Here is a 13,609-nt window from a genome sequence, read left to right on the forward strand (position 1 = left end):
GTAGAAAAACGATGTGTCTCACTCCGGGAGTGTGTGATCGGAAGATGTGCAGGGAACGTAAAGCTCTGAACTCACCCCGTGTGTGTTTGATGGAACTCTGTGTTCGATCCATTTGTGTGTGATGAGAAGCTACTACGGGATGTGGGGTGGGTAAATGCCTTTCGTGCGGGGGGAGGCGGGGGGTGTTATGTGTTTGCCTGACACCGGTAACGGTGAGTCTGGATGGTGTTCCTCTCTGTGTCAGATATCTCTATGATAGGACGGTGCGGAGTGAACTTCTCTCGTTTACTGACCCCTGTGATGTCACCGGGTGGAAGGAGCATCATACTATGGTTGGCCACGGGAGTGTACGGCGGGATGAAGTAGAGAGTGTTTCATTTCCTATCTGACCACGGGAGGTAGTATTAGGGTAGTGTGGAGGAAGAAATGACCGAATGATGGGACACAAGGAGTGTGCGATAGTGCTGATTAGCGTTAGGGTCGTGTGTGCTGGGACACTGGGGAAGGAACCTCACTCTATGTCTGACAACGGAAGCGTATGTTGGGAACGTGAGACAAGAGCTTCCTTCTTCGCCTGTCCCCAAGAGTGTGTGACGGGACATTGTGTGCGGAACCCAAACTTCTCTCTGACTGGTCAGGAAGTGTGTGATTGAATTGTCTGCAGGGACTTTCACTCGACAACTAATGGGTCGATCCCGAGGTAGTTTCATTTCATGTCTGCTCTCGGGAATGTGTGGCGGGAGACTCACTCTGTGTCTGATCCCGCGAGAGTGTGATGAGACGGTGCGGACGGTGCACAATGTTTTTGACCCTCCGCGTGTGTCATAGGAGAGTGAGAAAGAGCTTCACTCCATTGCTTTCTCCGGGTGCCAGTAATCGGACGGTGCTGAAAGAGCTAAACTGCTAAACTGTGTCTGACCCCTGGATTGTGCGATTGGACACTGTGACATTGGCTTAACTCTGTGTCTCACTCTGGGAATGTGTGATGGAACGGTGTGGAGGGAGCTTCACTCTGTGTCTACCCGCAGGAGCGCGTAGTTTGACAGTGGACAGCGTGCAGTCTGAACCTATGTGTGTGTAAAGTGACTGTGCGGAGAGAGAGAGAGAGAGAGAGAGAGAGAGAGAGAGAGAGAGAGAGAGAGAGAGAGAGAGAGAGAGAGAGAGAGAGAGAGAGAGAGAGAGAGAGAGAGAGAGAGAGAGAGAGAGAGAGAGAGAGAGTGAGAGCTTCACTCTCTGTGTCTGACGGTGCGGAGGGAGGTAGGGAGGTTCAGTCTATGTCTGGCCGGAGGTGTGCGTGATCGGACGGTGTGAAAGCAGCGACACCTGCTGTCTGAATCCGGGATTGGTCGTTGTTGAGTGTGTTTGACATTTTCTGATCCCAGTCGGTGCAATGGAAGTTATGGAGGGAGATTCACTGTTTTTTGTTCATTATTTGTAGTGCATCCGTGTCCTCAGAACTGGATCAATAACGGAAGTCGGTGTTATTTCATATCCTCCATGGAGAAAGCTTATGATGGAGCGAGGGAACATTGTTCAAACTTTAATGCAAGGCTCCTCGAAATAAATTCAAAAAAGGAAGAGGTAAGTGATTCCCGAGGTCTACGATAGATCGAAATATTCGACACCGTCCCATCACACACTCCCGGGGATTGACACAGAATGAAACTCCCACTAGAAGCACAATCTGAACCCGGTTTATTATCACTGGAATGTGATGTGAAATTTCTTAACTTGAGCATCAGCAATTCAATGCAATACATAACAGAGAGACAGAAAATAATAATAAATAAAATAAAGCATAATAAAAGTAAACAAGTAAATCAAACACAGATATTGAATTGATTATTTAAAGTGTAAAATAAAACAGAAATGGCGTACATTATAAAAAGTGAAGTAGTGTCCAAAGCTTCAGAGTCCATTCAGGAATCGGATGGCAGAGGGGAAGAAGCTGTTCCTGAATCACTGAATGTAGCTCCTCCATACCGGAGAGTGATGCAGCCTGTGAGGATGCTCTCAACGGTACAACTATAGAAGTATTTTTTTTTCGTGTAACCGAATGAAGTCCCACCACGCCGTCCCGTCACACATTCCATCGATCAGACACTTGGTGATGCCACCTCTGTGCCATCTCGTCACATTTTCCCGTGGTCAGGTATGGAGGGAGGATAAATGTGACTCTCAGGTTCGACCAGCATGCGTTAGTCTGGGGGTCGGTGGTGGGGGGTGGGGTCGTTACTGAGAAATCTCGCTTGTGTGATGTGTTGCCCAGTTACAAATGAATCCCACGAAACAACCAACAGTTCACCATTTGCAATTAAACGACTGGGCTTTATGATTCTTCATTTGACTAGCGGGTTAGTACAGAAATAAAGAGAAAAAGGGCCCATTTTAAGGAAACAGTCTAATGCGCTCCTTGGAGCTCACTGTTTTCCCGTCCGTCCGTTCTCCATCGATTTCCCCCGGGCGTGATCCACTCCCGACCCCATTCCAAGTCCGCTCAGGACTGCAGTCTACGATTACCCCGCTCTGGCATCTTCTCTCCCCATCTTCAGCAGAACAAAAACACGCGAGTCCCTCGCTCTCGGGCTCTCAGGAAAGAAAACCCCTCCCATCAGGGGACGCCACCCATTCCAAAGCCCCCGTTAACTCTCGTCATAGCACAAACCCACTGCTGCTACAGAGAAACCATTACATTAGCAGTGAAACATTTCCCAGTGAGTTGCATGCACATTAATCAAAGGAATTTAATTTCACAGGATTTTGTTTCCACATCCATCGGCTATGTATACAGAACTTACTGGATTGGAAAATGCAGAGACGGGTGAGGTTTGGACTGTTACAGGTCGGTGGTGTGCGAGTGACTCGAGGCCGTGTGGAGAGAATGGGACAGTGGGATTAGTTTGGAGTCTGACACGAGGCCGTTTGGACAGAATGGGAGAGTGGGATTAGTTTGTTGACTGACCCACGGTTTTCGGGAGAGAGTGGCGCAGTGGAATTGATTTGGGAACTGACTCGTGTTTGTAAGGGAGAGAGGTGTAGTGGAATTTTTCCGGGGCTGGGAGGCGAGCGCAGATTAGTGGACTATTTTTTTCGACTATTTCCGGTTGCCTGCTGTACCTGTTTTATCTCTGTTGAAATTGTCTAACCCTTTTTCATAGGAATGTGGACTCTAATGTTCTCGACAAGTCCTTTGGATGGTCCAGCTGCAGTAAATGCAACGCGTACCGGGGCTACAATAATTGCAAAAGTAATTACAGATTCATCTGCGAGAAGTCGGATATTCCTGCAGAGATCAGAGGTCTCTGTCAACACCCCGTGGAGAAGACTTAAATCAAATGAATGCACCCCACCTCTCCCCATTCAATCTAACCCACTCTCAAACCCCCATCCTTTTACTCCTTACCACCCTCTCTTCCCCTCCTTCCTACCCCAGTCTCCTCCTCTAATCGCATCCCCATTCTTCCCCACTACTCACCCTCTCCCCATCTAGACCACTCTTCACCCTTCCCGCCCCGCTCTCCGCTCCCCCCATTTACTCCCCCTTTCTACTCCTCTCTTTGTCCTTCTCCTCAACTCATTCCGCTTCTGCTCTGGCTCTGTCTCCCTCGGACCCCACTCTCTGCCTCTCCGCTCTCCGTTCTCTCCACACACTCTCACCTCAATTCTGTGCACTCAGTCTCTCAATTCCCCAACCCAGGTGGAAAAGACTGTGCACATTCACCCTATCTGTACCCCTCCTGGATTCATAACCACAATCCAGGGAATATAGACTCATCCGTCCTTCTTGCCTTCTCTCCGTATCTTCGACTCTCGAGACCCGGCAACATCCTCGTAAATCTCCCCCCGCACTCTCTCCAGCTCAGTGGCATCTTTCCTACAGGAGGGGGACCAGAACTGTACACCGCCCTCCAAGCGCCGCCTCACCGAAGCATTGAACAACTTCAACGTGACCCCGGGACGATGCAAAGATGTAAAATTAACGTAAATTGGGAGAATTAATAAATACTGCAATGAAGGTAAATACCGAGGGAGTGTTTAAGTGTTCAGGGAGCGTTCGCAATCTGATGGAGGAGTGGAGGCAACTGCTTGTAAATTGTTGTGTTTTCAGGCTCCTGTACCCTCTCCCCGATGGCACCTATGAGCAGAGGGCATTTCCCGGCGGGAGGGCGTCCTTGCTGGTGGATACGGTCTTCCCGACGTATTCACTTTTGACCATGTCCGCGATGGAGGGGAGGGTTGTTGACGGGCAATAATTGGCACTCTGAGCCTCAAAGGGAAGGTGACAGCTAACCACACTCCGGTGAATGGGAATGCTGAAATGGGACGCCTGCCGCTGTTCAGTCGGGAACGTGACACCTTCTTCGTGTTTGAGTGAATGTGTAATTTCCACGCTGATGGATTCCACATTCTGCTCCATAGATCCCATATCGTCCCCCACTATCGCCCTGACCTCAGCCTCAATCAAGAGCGCTACCCCACCTCCTTGACATTCCTGCTCATCCTTTCGTATTCCCTGATATCCTTGGGTATTGAATTTCCAGTCCTCTCCTCTTTGCAACCACGTCTCCATAACGACCACTAAATCACTCCCCTTTGTACTGATTTGGGCCACTGACCTTATTTGGAAAACTACGGACATTCAGATAAAGTGATTTTACACTCATTGTGCTTTTAAAATCATGTCATCTTTCTCTCTTTACACTTGAAGTTTCTTCGCGTCGCTTTACTCCACTCTTACCTTTCTCTTTTTTATCTTTTGATTTTACTTTAACTTTATCCACACTTTTCTCTTATACCTTATCCATACTCCGCCAATCTATTGCATACATACCCGCATTATGTGGCTATCTGGGATCCAGGTCCCATCCCGGTTCAGGTCTAGCCCGTCCCATTGGAACAGTTCCCTCCTTCCCCAGTACTGGTGCCAATTTCCCGTGAATTCAAACCCACTTCTCCCACACCAATCCTTGAGCCACGCATTTAACTCTAATCTTCTTTACATTAGGCAAATTTCACATGGCTGAGGCTGTAGCCAGGAGATTGCATCCTTTTTTGTTTTAGCTTTAGTTTTTAAGTCCGTAGTTGCTTAATTCCCTCAGCAGAAGCGTTTACATCGATCTACCGATATGTTGCATTTGAAATATTGACTTGGTTTCCACCGCCGCCAGCCGCAAGGTATTCCTCCAATCACCCCTCATGGCAGAAGAAATCCCTCCGAACCTACGCTCTAAATTCCCATCCCTGCATGCTGATGCTTTCCCCGCAGGCCTTTGTCCCGACCTCACCATCTCTCTCCCCATTCACTCGATCGAGGACTTTCAACATTTGATGAGCGACAATGACGTCACCACTCATTCATCTGAATTCCAGTGAGTACAGGCCCAGATTCCTCAAACGCTCCTCAATCCCGGAATCATTTTCGCGAAACTCCATTTCACCCTTCAGAACGTCAACACATCCTTCCCTGCATAAGGTCCAAAAATAGGTCCATATTACCCAAGATTAGGCCTCCGAAAATCACCTTAAAATTAAATGATCGTCTTTATTTGTTAGTCCTCTGGAAAGCAATGAGACCGCTGTATTTGCCTTCCTCACCACCGACTCCAACAATAAATTAACCTTAAGGAAATCCTGCAGAAGGACTCCCAAATCCCTTTCGGCCGTAGATTGTTGAGTTTTCTCTCAATTTCGAAAATAGTCCGCATTTTTATTTATTCTACCGAATTGCAAGACCATACACTTCCCGGCAGTCTATTCCGTCAGCCATCGCTTTGCCCATTTCCGCAATCGGTCTCAGCCCTTTTGTAGCCCTTCTGTTATTTGAGCCCTACCTGTGGATGGGTAATGTTATGGCCTGCCTGCACTGACTGTGGTTTCCCGATGAGGAAGTCAAACATTCGGTTGCACAGGGAGATACTCTGACCCAGGATTTGGGGCTTGTTGATTATAATTGAGGAAGTGATTGTGCTGAACGCTGAGCTGTTGTCAATGAACCGCAGTCTGATGGAGATATTCCAATTCTCCAGACGGACCGAGGCCACTGGGAACCAGGACAGTCAAGCCACTGCAGACCTCTTGTGGAGAGAGACAAGGTCAACGGGGTCAACGTGCTGGGCTCAGCAAAGATGCTAATATCCGGGAAATTTTCAAATAATTCGAGAGCCTTTCCGGGTGATAGATTGAACGTACAGAGAGGTAGTTACACGCACGGTGCAGGGCACAAGAAACTATAGATCGCACGAGGGGGCACTGTTTTAATCTGCTTCAAAGCAGTTACAGAGGAGATGTCAGGGTTTATTTTTGTTTACGTAGTGTTCGTGGAATTGCCTGCCGGCGCTAGTGGCTGTGGCGGTTACGATAGGATCTTTTAAGAGACTCCTGGACAGGGACATGGAGCCTCGAAAATATGGTGCTATGGTTTACCCTTGGTAGGTTCCAAGATAAGTGCATTTTCGGCAATGCTTTCTGGGCCGATAGGCCTCTATTGTGCAGCTTGTTGTTCGGAAATGTTGTGACCGAGCTGCACTGACTGTGGGTTCCCAATGGGGAAGTCAAACATTCTGTTGCCGATGGAGATGCACTGCCCCGGATGCTCAGATTGTTGATAAAAACTGAGGAAATTATTCTGCTGAACTTTAAGCTGTTGTCAAGAAACAGCAGCCCGGTGTGGGTATTGCAAATGTCCAGAATGCCCAAGGCCCAATGGAAAGCAAGTCAGATCGTGTCCCACTTGGCTACCAGTGGCATGGCTAGGAGGAGTGACGAGGGAGTAGAGGGATAAGGGTTAAAGGGCAGGATCTCCAGGGTAGTGATCTCAGTCTTGAAAACCGAGCACCGTTCACGCCGGGCCAGAGCCAGAGATTATACAGTTTACAATCATGGGTGTCAACTAGTTCCAAAGGGATGGGCCCAAAGTGCCAGAACAGTTATTGGAGAGGATGTGGAGACGGATGTTGATAAGAAATCACAAAAAGATGGAAATCAGATGGTTGAGATCAGTGCAAATATTGTCCCGGGCTGCACACATTTCAATGCAGAAAGATCGACATTGACTGAAAACAGTGCTGAGGATGAGGTAACTGGTTTTACAAACCGAGGCAATTTGTACTGAGGAGAGGCTGTTGAGGGGGAGACATTGCAGTCAATCGTCTGAGATTCCTGGTAAATTGTGGACACCATCGAAAGGGATGAATACAGGACTGAAGGCATTAACGTGCGGATTATAATGGATAAAGTGGTGTTTCCGTGGCAGGAGACAAAGTGTGGGAATGAACGGAGACTTATTGAGGTTTACTGCCGGTCACTCTGCAGGGGCTCTGACAGGAATATTTCAAATGTCATTAGAAACGGGGATGGTGTCGGAGGATTGGCGAATTGCTCATCCGGTTCCATTGTTTGATAAGGGTTCTCAGAGTCAACCTAGCAATGATCGGCCTGTAAGTCTGACGTCAGTGATGGGTAAATTAGTGGAAGGTATCCTTAGAGATGGCATATATAATTATCCGAATGCACAAGGTCTGATTAGGAACAGTCAAAATGGATTTGTGCGTGGAACGTCATGTTTGACAAAACCTATTGAATATTTTGAAGAGCTTACAAGGAAATTTGACGAGGGTTATGTAGTGGATGTTGTCTCTATGGATTTCAGTAAGGCCTCTGACACGGTTCCACACGGAAGCTAATTTAGGAAGGTACAATCGTTAGGTATTCATATGGAAGTAGTAAATGGATTCAATAATGGCTGGATGGGAGATGCCAGAGTGTAATGGTGGATAACTGTTTGTCAGTTTGGAGGCCGGTGTCTAGTGGTGTGTCTCAGGGATCTATACTTGGTCCAATGTTGTTTGTCATATACATTAATGATCTGGATGATGGGATGGTAAATTGGATTAGTAAATATGTAGATGATATTAAGATAGGAGCCTTGTATATAATGAAGTCGGTTTTCAAAGCTTGCAGAGAGATTTAGGGTAGTTAGAAGAGTGAGCTGCAAGATGGCAAATGGAGTTTAATGTTCATAAGTGTGAGGTGCTACTTTTTGGTAGGACTCATCAAAACAAGTCATACATGGTAAATGATAGGGCATTGGGGAATGCAGTAGAACAGAGTTCTCTAGGAATTATGGTGCACAGTTCCCTGAAGGTGGAATCGCATGTGGAGAAGATGGTGAAGAAATCTTTTGGTGTGTTGGCCTTTATATATCAGAGTGTTGAGTGTAGGAGTTTGGATGTAATGTTAAAATTGTACAAGCCTTTGATGAGGCCAAATTGGTAGTATTGTGTACTGTTCTGGTCACTAGAATGTTATCTCCGTTTCAGCATCTAAGTTACAGAGAAATATTGAACAAGTTAGGTCTTTATTCTTTGGAGGATAGAAGTTTGAAAGAGGGGACGATAGAGGTATTTAGCGTTATGACGGGTATAGATAGAGTTGACGTGGATAGGCTTTTTCTATTGAGAGTAGGGGAGATTCAAACAAGAGGACATGAGATGAAAGATGGGGGCAAAAGTTTAGGGGAAACGAGAGGGGCTTTACGCAGAGAGTGGAAGCTGTGTGGAACAAGCTTCCAGTAAGAGTGGTAGAGGCAGGATAGATTTAGTCATTAAACAAATAGATGGGTATATGGACAGGAAAGGGATGGGGTTATGGGCTGAGTGCAGGTAGGTGGGACTATGTGTTGAGTCAGTGTTCGGAATGGACTAGAAGGTCCGCGATGGCCTGTTTCCGTGCTGTAATTGTTGCATGGTTATTTGGTTATTAAATCTCCTCCTTTCTTTTTGTTTGGTTATAAAAACTCCGATGCAGCTTCTCTGTGACTGCAACACTGTTTATTGATCGGAAATGTTATGATCGAGCTACACTGACTGTGGTTCCCCATGAGGAAGTCAAACATCCTGTTGCAGAGGGAGATGCACTGTCCCGGATCTGGAGCTCGTTGATAAGAACTGAGGAAATGTTTGCGCTGAACTCTGAGCTGTTGTCATTAAACCACATCCTGACGTCGGTATTGCAATTGTCCAGATGGTCCAGCGCCCAGTAGGGAGCCTGTCCGATCGTGATCCATTTGACTACCCATGGCATGGGTGGGACAAGAGACGAGGGGGTACAGGGAGTTAGATTAAAGGGCAGGACCTTCAAGGTAGTGATGAAACACAAGTCACGTGCTTGTCGGTCAATAACCAGAAGGTTTATACAGTTCACACTCATGGGTGCCAACCAGTTGCAGATTGATTGGAGCCAGAGTGGCAGAACAGTGACTGGAGAGATCGTGGTGGCGGACGGCCTGAGAGAGCGATGTCCCAGTGGTTGGCTGTTTGGCGGTACGTCTGCCGCTTGACTCAGAAGGTGTCGGGAAGAAGGGACAAGATGTGGTCATCGGGGATTCGTTAGTTAGTGGAACAGACAGGAGGGTCACTGTGCCAGAAAGCGGCTCCTGGATGGTGTGTTGATTCCCGCGCGCCAGGGTCCGGGTTATCTCACACCGAGTCCTCAGCATTCGTAAGTGATATGGCCGGAAGATAGAAGTCTGTTTACTGAAGAGGTGTGATTAATTTCCTTCTGAATTTTCTGAGGGAGAAGCATAATTCACATGCATCCGTATCACAAACAGCTGGAGATAATGGCTGGGATGCCTGCAGAGAAGAGCTGTCTGAAGTTTCTGGTAATTATACATAATGAGCAGTTTAGATATGTCCCACAGAATAGGTTATTCTCAAATGGCAACGGTAGGCAACCGTGGCTGACGAATAAGTTTAAGGATGGCAGTTAAACCCTGGAATGTTCTCGGGTTATATGTTCTATATAAGGTGGCAAATATGAGTGGGAAGATGGATGATTTGAAAGCTTTTAAAATCGAACAAAAGGCAACGAAAAAGGCTATAAAATTGGAATAAAAGTGGAATATTGTGGCACAGGATCCAATAATATTAATCTGGATACTATAAGTTTATTTTTCAGTGATGCAACGTTTAATAGGAAGGTGAGAGTTGATTTTGATCCATTGGAAAATAATGCTGGTGACACAAATCAGATTAATGAGTGACAGAAATGGCAGATGAGCGCAATCTGTACTTTGCATAGTTCTTCACAGTACTGGGAACTAGCAGTGCACCAGACACAAGTCAGTGTCAGGGAGAAGGCGTGAGTGTCACTGCGATTACGAAGTGTAATGTGCGAGGCGAATAAAACTCAAAGGTCTTACGCGGGTAAGTCGACGGGATCAGACAACCCACATCCCAGTGTCCTGAGAGAGGTTGCGAAAGGAAAACGGATGCATTGGTCATAATCTTCAAATTCACCTAATTCCCGGAGGGCTGGAAAATTGCAGATATCGCTCCACTCTTTGAGCAGTAAGGAAGACTAAAGAACTGAAATTATAGGCCAGTCAGCCTAACCGCAGTTGTTGAGAAAGTGTTGAAATCTATTATTAAGGATGAATTCTCGAGGTTCTTGGAGAGGAATGATGAAGTAAGTCAAAGTCAGCATGGTTTCTGCTGAGAGAAATCTTGCCTGTCAAGCCTGTTTGAGTTCGTAGAGGAAGTAACGAACAGGGTGGACAAAGAAGAGGCAGTGGATGTCACTGTGAGTGTCTGTGAGTGTAAATCTTGCCGGACAAGCCTGTTAGAGTTCTCAGAGGGAGTAACAAACCGGGTGGACACAGGAGAGACAGTGGATGTCACTGTGAGTGTCTGTGAGTGCGACTCTTGCCGGACAAGCCTGTTAGAGTTCTCAGAGGGAGTAACAAGCCGAGTGGACACAGGAGAGACAGTGGATGTCACTGTGAGTGTCTCTGTGTGTGAATCGTGCCGGACAAGCCTGTTAGAGTTCTCAGAGGGAGTAACAAACCGAGTGGACACAGGAGAGACAGTGGATGTCACTGTGAGTGTCTGTGAGTGTGAATCTTCCCGGACAAGCCTGTTAGAGTTCTCAGAGGGAGTAACAAACCGAGTGGACACAGGGGGACAGTGGATGTCACTGTGAGTGTCTGTGAGTGCAAATCTTGCCGGACAAGCCTGTTAGAGTTCTCAGAGGGAGTAACAAACCGAGTGGACACAGGAGAGACAGTGGATGTCACTCTCTTGGAATTTCAGAAGGTATTTGATAAGGTGCCAGAAAAGAGGCTCCTTAACAAGACAAAATCCCGTGGCGTTAAGGGAAGGACACTGTCATGGATAGAGAAACGTCTGGCAGGCAGGAGGCAGCGAGAAGGAATAACAGGGGCCTTTTTCTGGTTGGCTGCCAGTGACTGGTGGTGTTCTCCAGTTGGCAATAATCAGCCCACATTTTTCACATTGTTTGATAATTATTTGAATAATGATTTGAATGGTTCTGAAGCAAATTTTGCGGAATTTACAATGATAGGTGGAGGGGCAGGTAGTGCTGAGAAAACAAAACGATTGCAACAGGACAGACAAATGGGAAAAATAGCAGGAATGTGGCATAAGGAATTCAGTGGTCGGGAATATATGATAATGCCTTTTGGTAAAAGTAACGTTAGGGGAATTATTTAAATGAGGAAAATTTTCAACCATCATAGGTGCAGAGGGACTGGTTGAGTCTGGGTTAAGAAAGCTAATGCAATGTTGGCATTTATTTCAAGGGCAAACGAATGTGTAAGAAAAGAGATGACGGGGAGATCTTTTAAGCAACAACAAGACCGCACTTGGAGTATTGGCCAAAGATTTGGGCTCCATATCTCAGAAAGGATGTGTCGTCTTTGCAGAGAGTCCAGACGAGGATTACGAGGAAAATTCTAGAAATGAAGAGGTTAACATATAAGGAGCGTTCGGCAACTTTGGGCCTGTACTCACTGGAATTCAGAATAACACGGGATAATCTAGTTCAAACTACCGAAAGTTGAAAACACTAGATTGGGTTTATGTGGAGATGATGTTTCCTCTGTTGGGGATATCCAGAACTGGAAGGCTTACGCCCAAAATTGCGAGGTGTCCTTTCAGACCAGAAGCAATGAGCAATGCTTGCAGCTGGACAGAAGCGAGTAAGCGGAATGTTCTGCCACAAACCATGGTGGAAGCCAAGCCAGTCATTATATCTATGGGAACTGTTTGACAGTTTCCTTACACAAAGCAGGTGTATGGAGTTGAGTGCGATGCGGGATCAGCCATGGAATAGCAAAGCAGTTTCGATGGGCTGAGTGGTCAAATTCCTTGTATATGTCTTCTGGTCGCATGATTTCCAATGTCAGCGATTACATTTTTATCTAAGGGAACCAACACGGCTCGTAATACTACAAATGAGACCTCTCCAGTGCCTTGCAAAGCCTAAAACATAAATCTTTACTCTTGTATGCTGGACATCTGGAAATGAACGCGAACATTGCATTTGTTTTCCTCACCACTGCCGACACCTGTAAATTACATGGGAAGGACTAATGCACCAGGACTCCAAATACCATTGCGCCGCAGATTGTTGATTTTGTTTAAGAAAATAGACTACACTTTTATTTTTTCTCCGGCAAATTGTATGAACATACATTTCCAGTCACTGCATTCCATCTGCCAATACTTTGAACAGTTTTCTAATCTGAATAAGATGGGCAGCTTCTCTGCTAACTCAACACTACCAGCAGATCGGAAATGTTAAGGCCGATCTCCACGGACTGTGGCTTCCCGATGAGGAAGTCAAGCATTATTTTGCAGAGGGAGATGCAACGGCCCAGTATTTGGAGCTTGCTGATTAGAACTGAGGAAATGACTGTGTTGAACGCTGAGCTGTTTTTCAATAAAGCACAGCCTGACGTAAGTATTGCTATTGACTTGATGGTCCAAGGCCCAGTGCAGAGCAAGTAAAATCTTGTTCCTTGTGAGTATTAATGACAGGGATAGGTTCTTGCCTGACTAGCACGTGGCACGGAATTCAAAACTGAGATCACTGCTCTGGACATCTTGACCTTTAACCTAACTCCTCCCACTGCCTCGTCATTCGTCATACCCATGCCATCGGTATCCAAGCCAAACACGATCTGACTTAGAAATATAGAAACATAGAAAACCTACAGCAGAAAACAGGCACTTCGGCCCACCAAGTTGTGCCGGACATGTCCCTACCTTACGAATGACTAGGTTTACGCATTGCGAGCTATTTTACTAAGCTCCACGAACCTATCCAAAAATCTCTTAAAAAAACTCTCTCGTATCAGCTTCCACCACCGCTGCCGGCAGCCCATTCCACGCATGCACCACTCTGAGTAAAACACTTATTCCTGACTTCGCCTTTGTAACTTCTCCGCAGCAGCTTAAACCTCTTGTGTCCTCTTGTGGCAACCATTTCAGCCTTGGCGAAAAAGAAAAAAAAAAACTCTGATTATCCACACGATCAATGTCTCTCATTATCTTATACACATCTGTCAGGTCACCTCTGTCCTCCGTCGATCCAAGGAGAAAAGGCCAAGTTCACTCAAACTATTCTCATGGGACATACTCCCCAATCCAGACAACATCTTTGTAAACCTTTATTGTACCCTTTCATGGCTTCCACGTTTATCCTGTAATGAGGCGACCACAACTGAGCACAGTACTCCAAGTTGATTCCGACCTGGGTCCTGTATAACTGTACCATTACCTCTTAGCTCCTAAATTTAATTCCATGA

At 46.4% G+C, this 13,609-nt stretch overlaps 1 protein-coding gene across 1 annotated transcript in view; it reads left to right on the plus strand.

The window, feature by feature from the left end:
• The window catches only part of LOC132389695 (C-type lectin domain family 12 member B-like), a 48,602-nt gene extending 44,598 nt beyond the window's left edge, over nt 1–4,004 (plus strand). The window contains exons 6-8 of the mRNA XM_059962256.1: nt 1,439–1,581; nt 2,757–2,821; nt 3,159–4,004. Coding sequence (XP_059818239.1) covers nt 1,439–1,581; nt 2,757–2,821; nt 3,159–3,330 — 380 coding nt within the window. The 3' untranslated portion in view covers nt 3,331–4,004. The remainder of the gene's footprint in view (nt 1–1,438; nt 1,582–2,756; nt 2,822–3,158) is intronic.
• The last annotated feature ends 9,605 nt before the right edge of the window (nt 4,005–13,609 follow it).

The sequence above is a fragment of the Hypanus sabinus genome, unplaced genomic scaffold, assembly GCF_030144855.1.
Source record: "Hypanus sabinus isolate sHypSab1 unplaced genomic scaffold, sHypSab1.hap1 scaffold_630, whole genome shotgun sequence".
In the NCBI taxonomy this organism is placed as follows: Eukaryota; Metazoa; Chordata; class Chondrichthyes; order Myliobatiformes; family Dasyatidae; genus Hypanus; species Hypanus sabinus.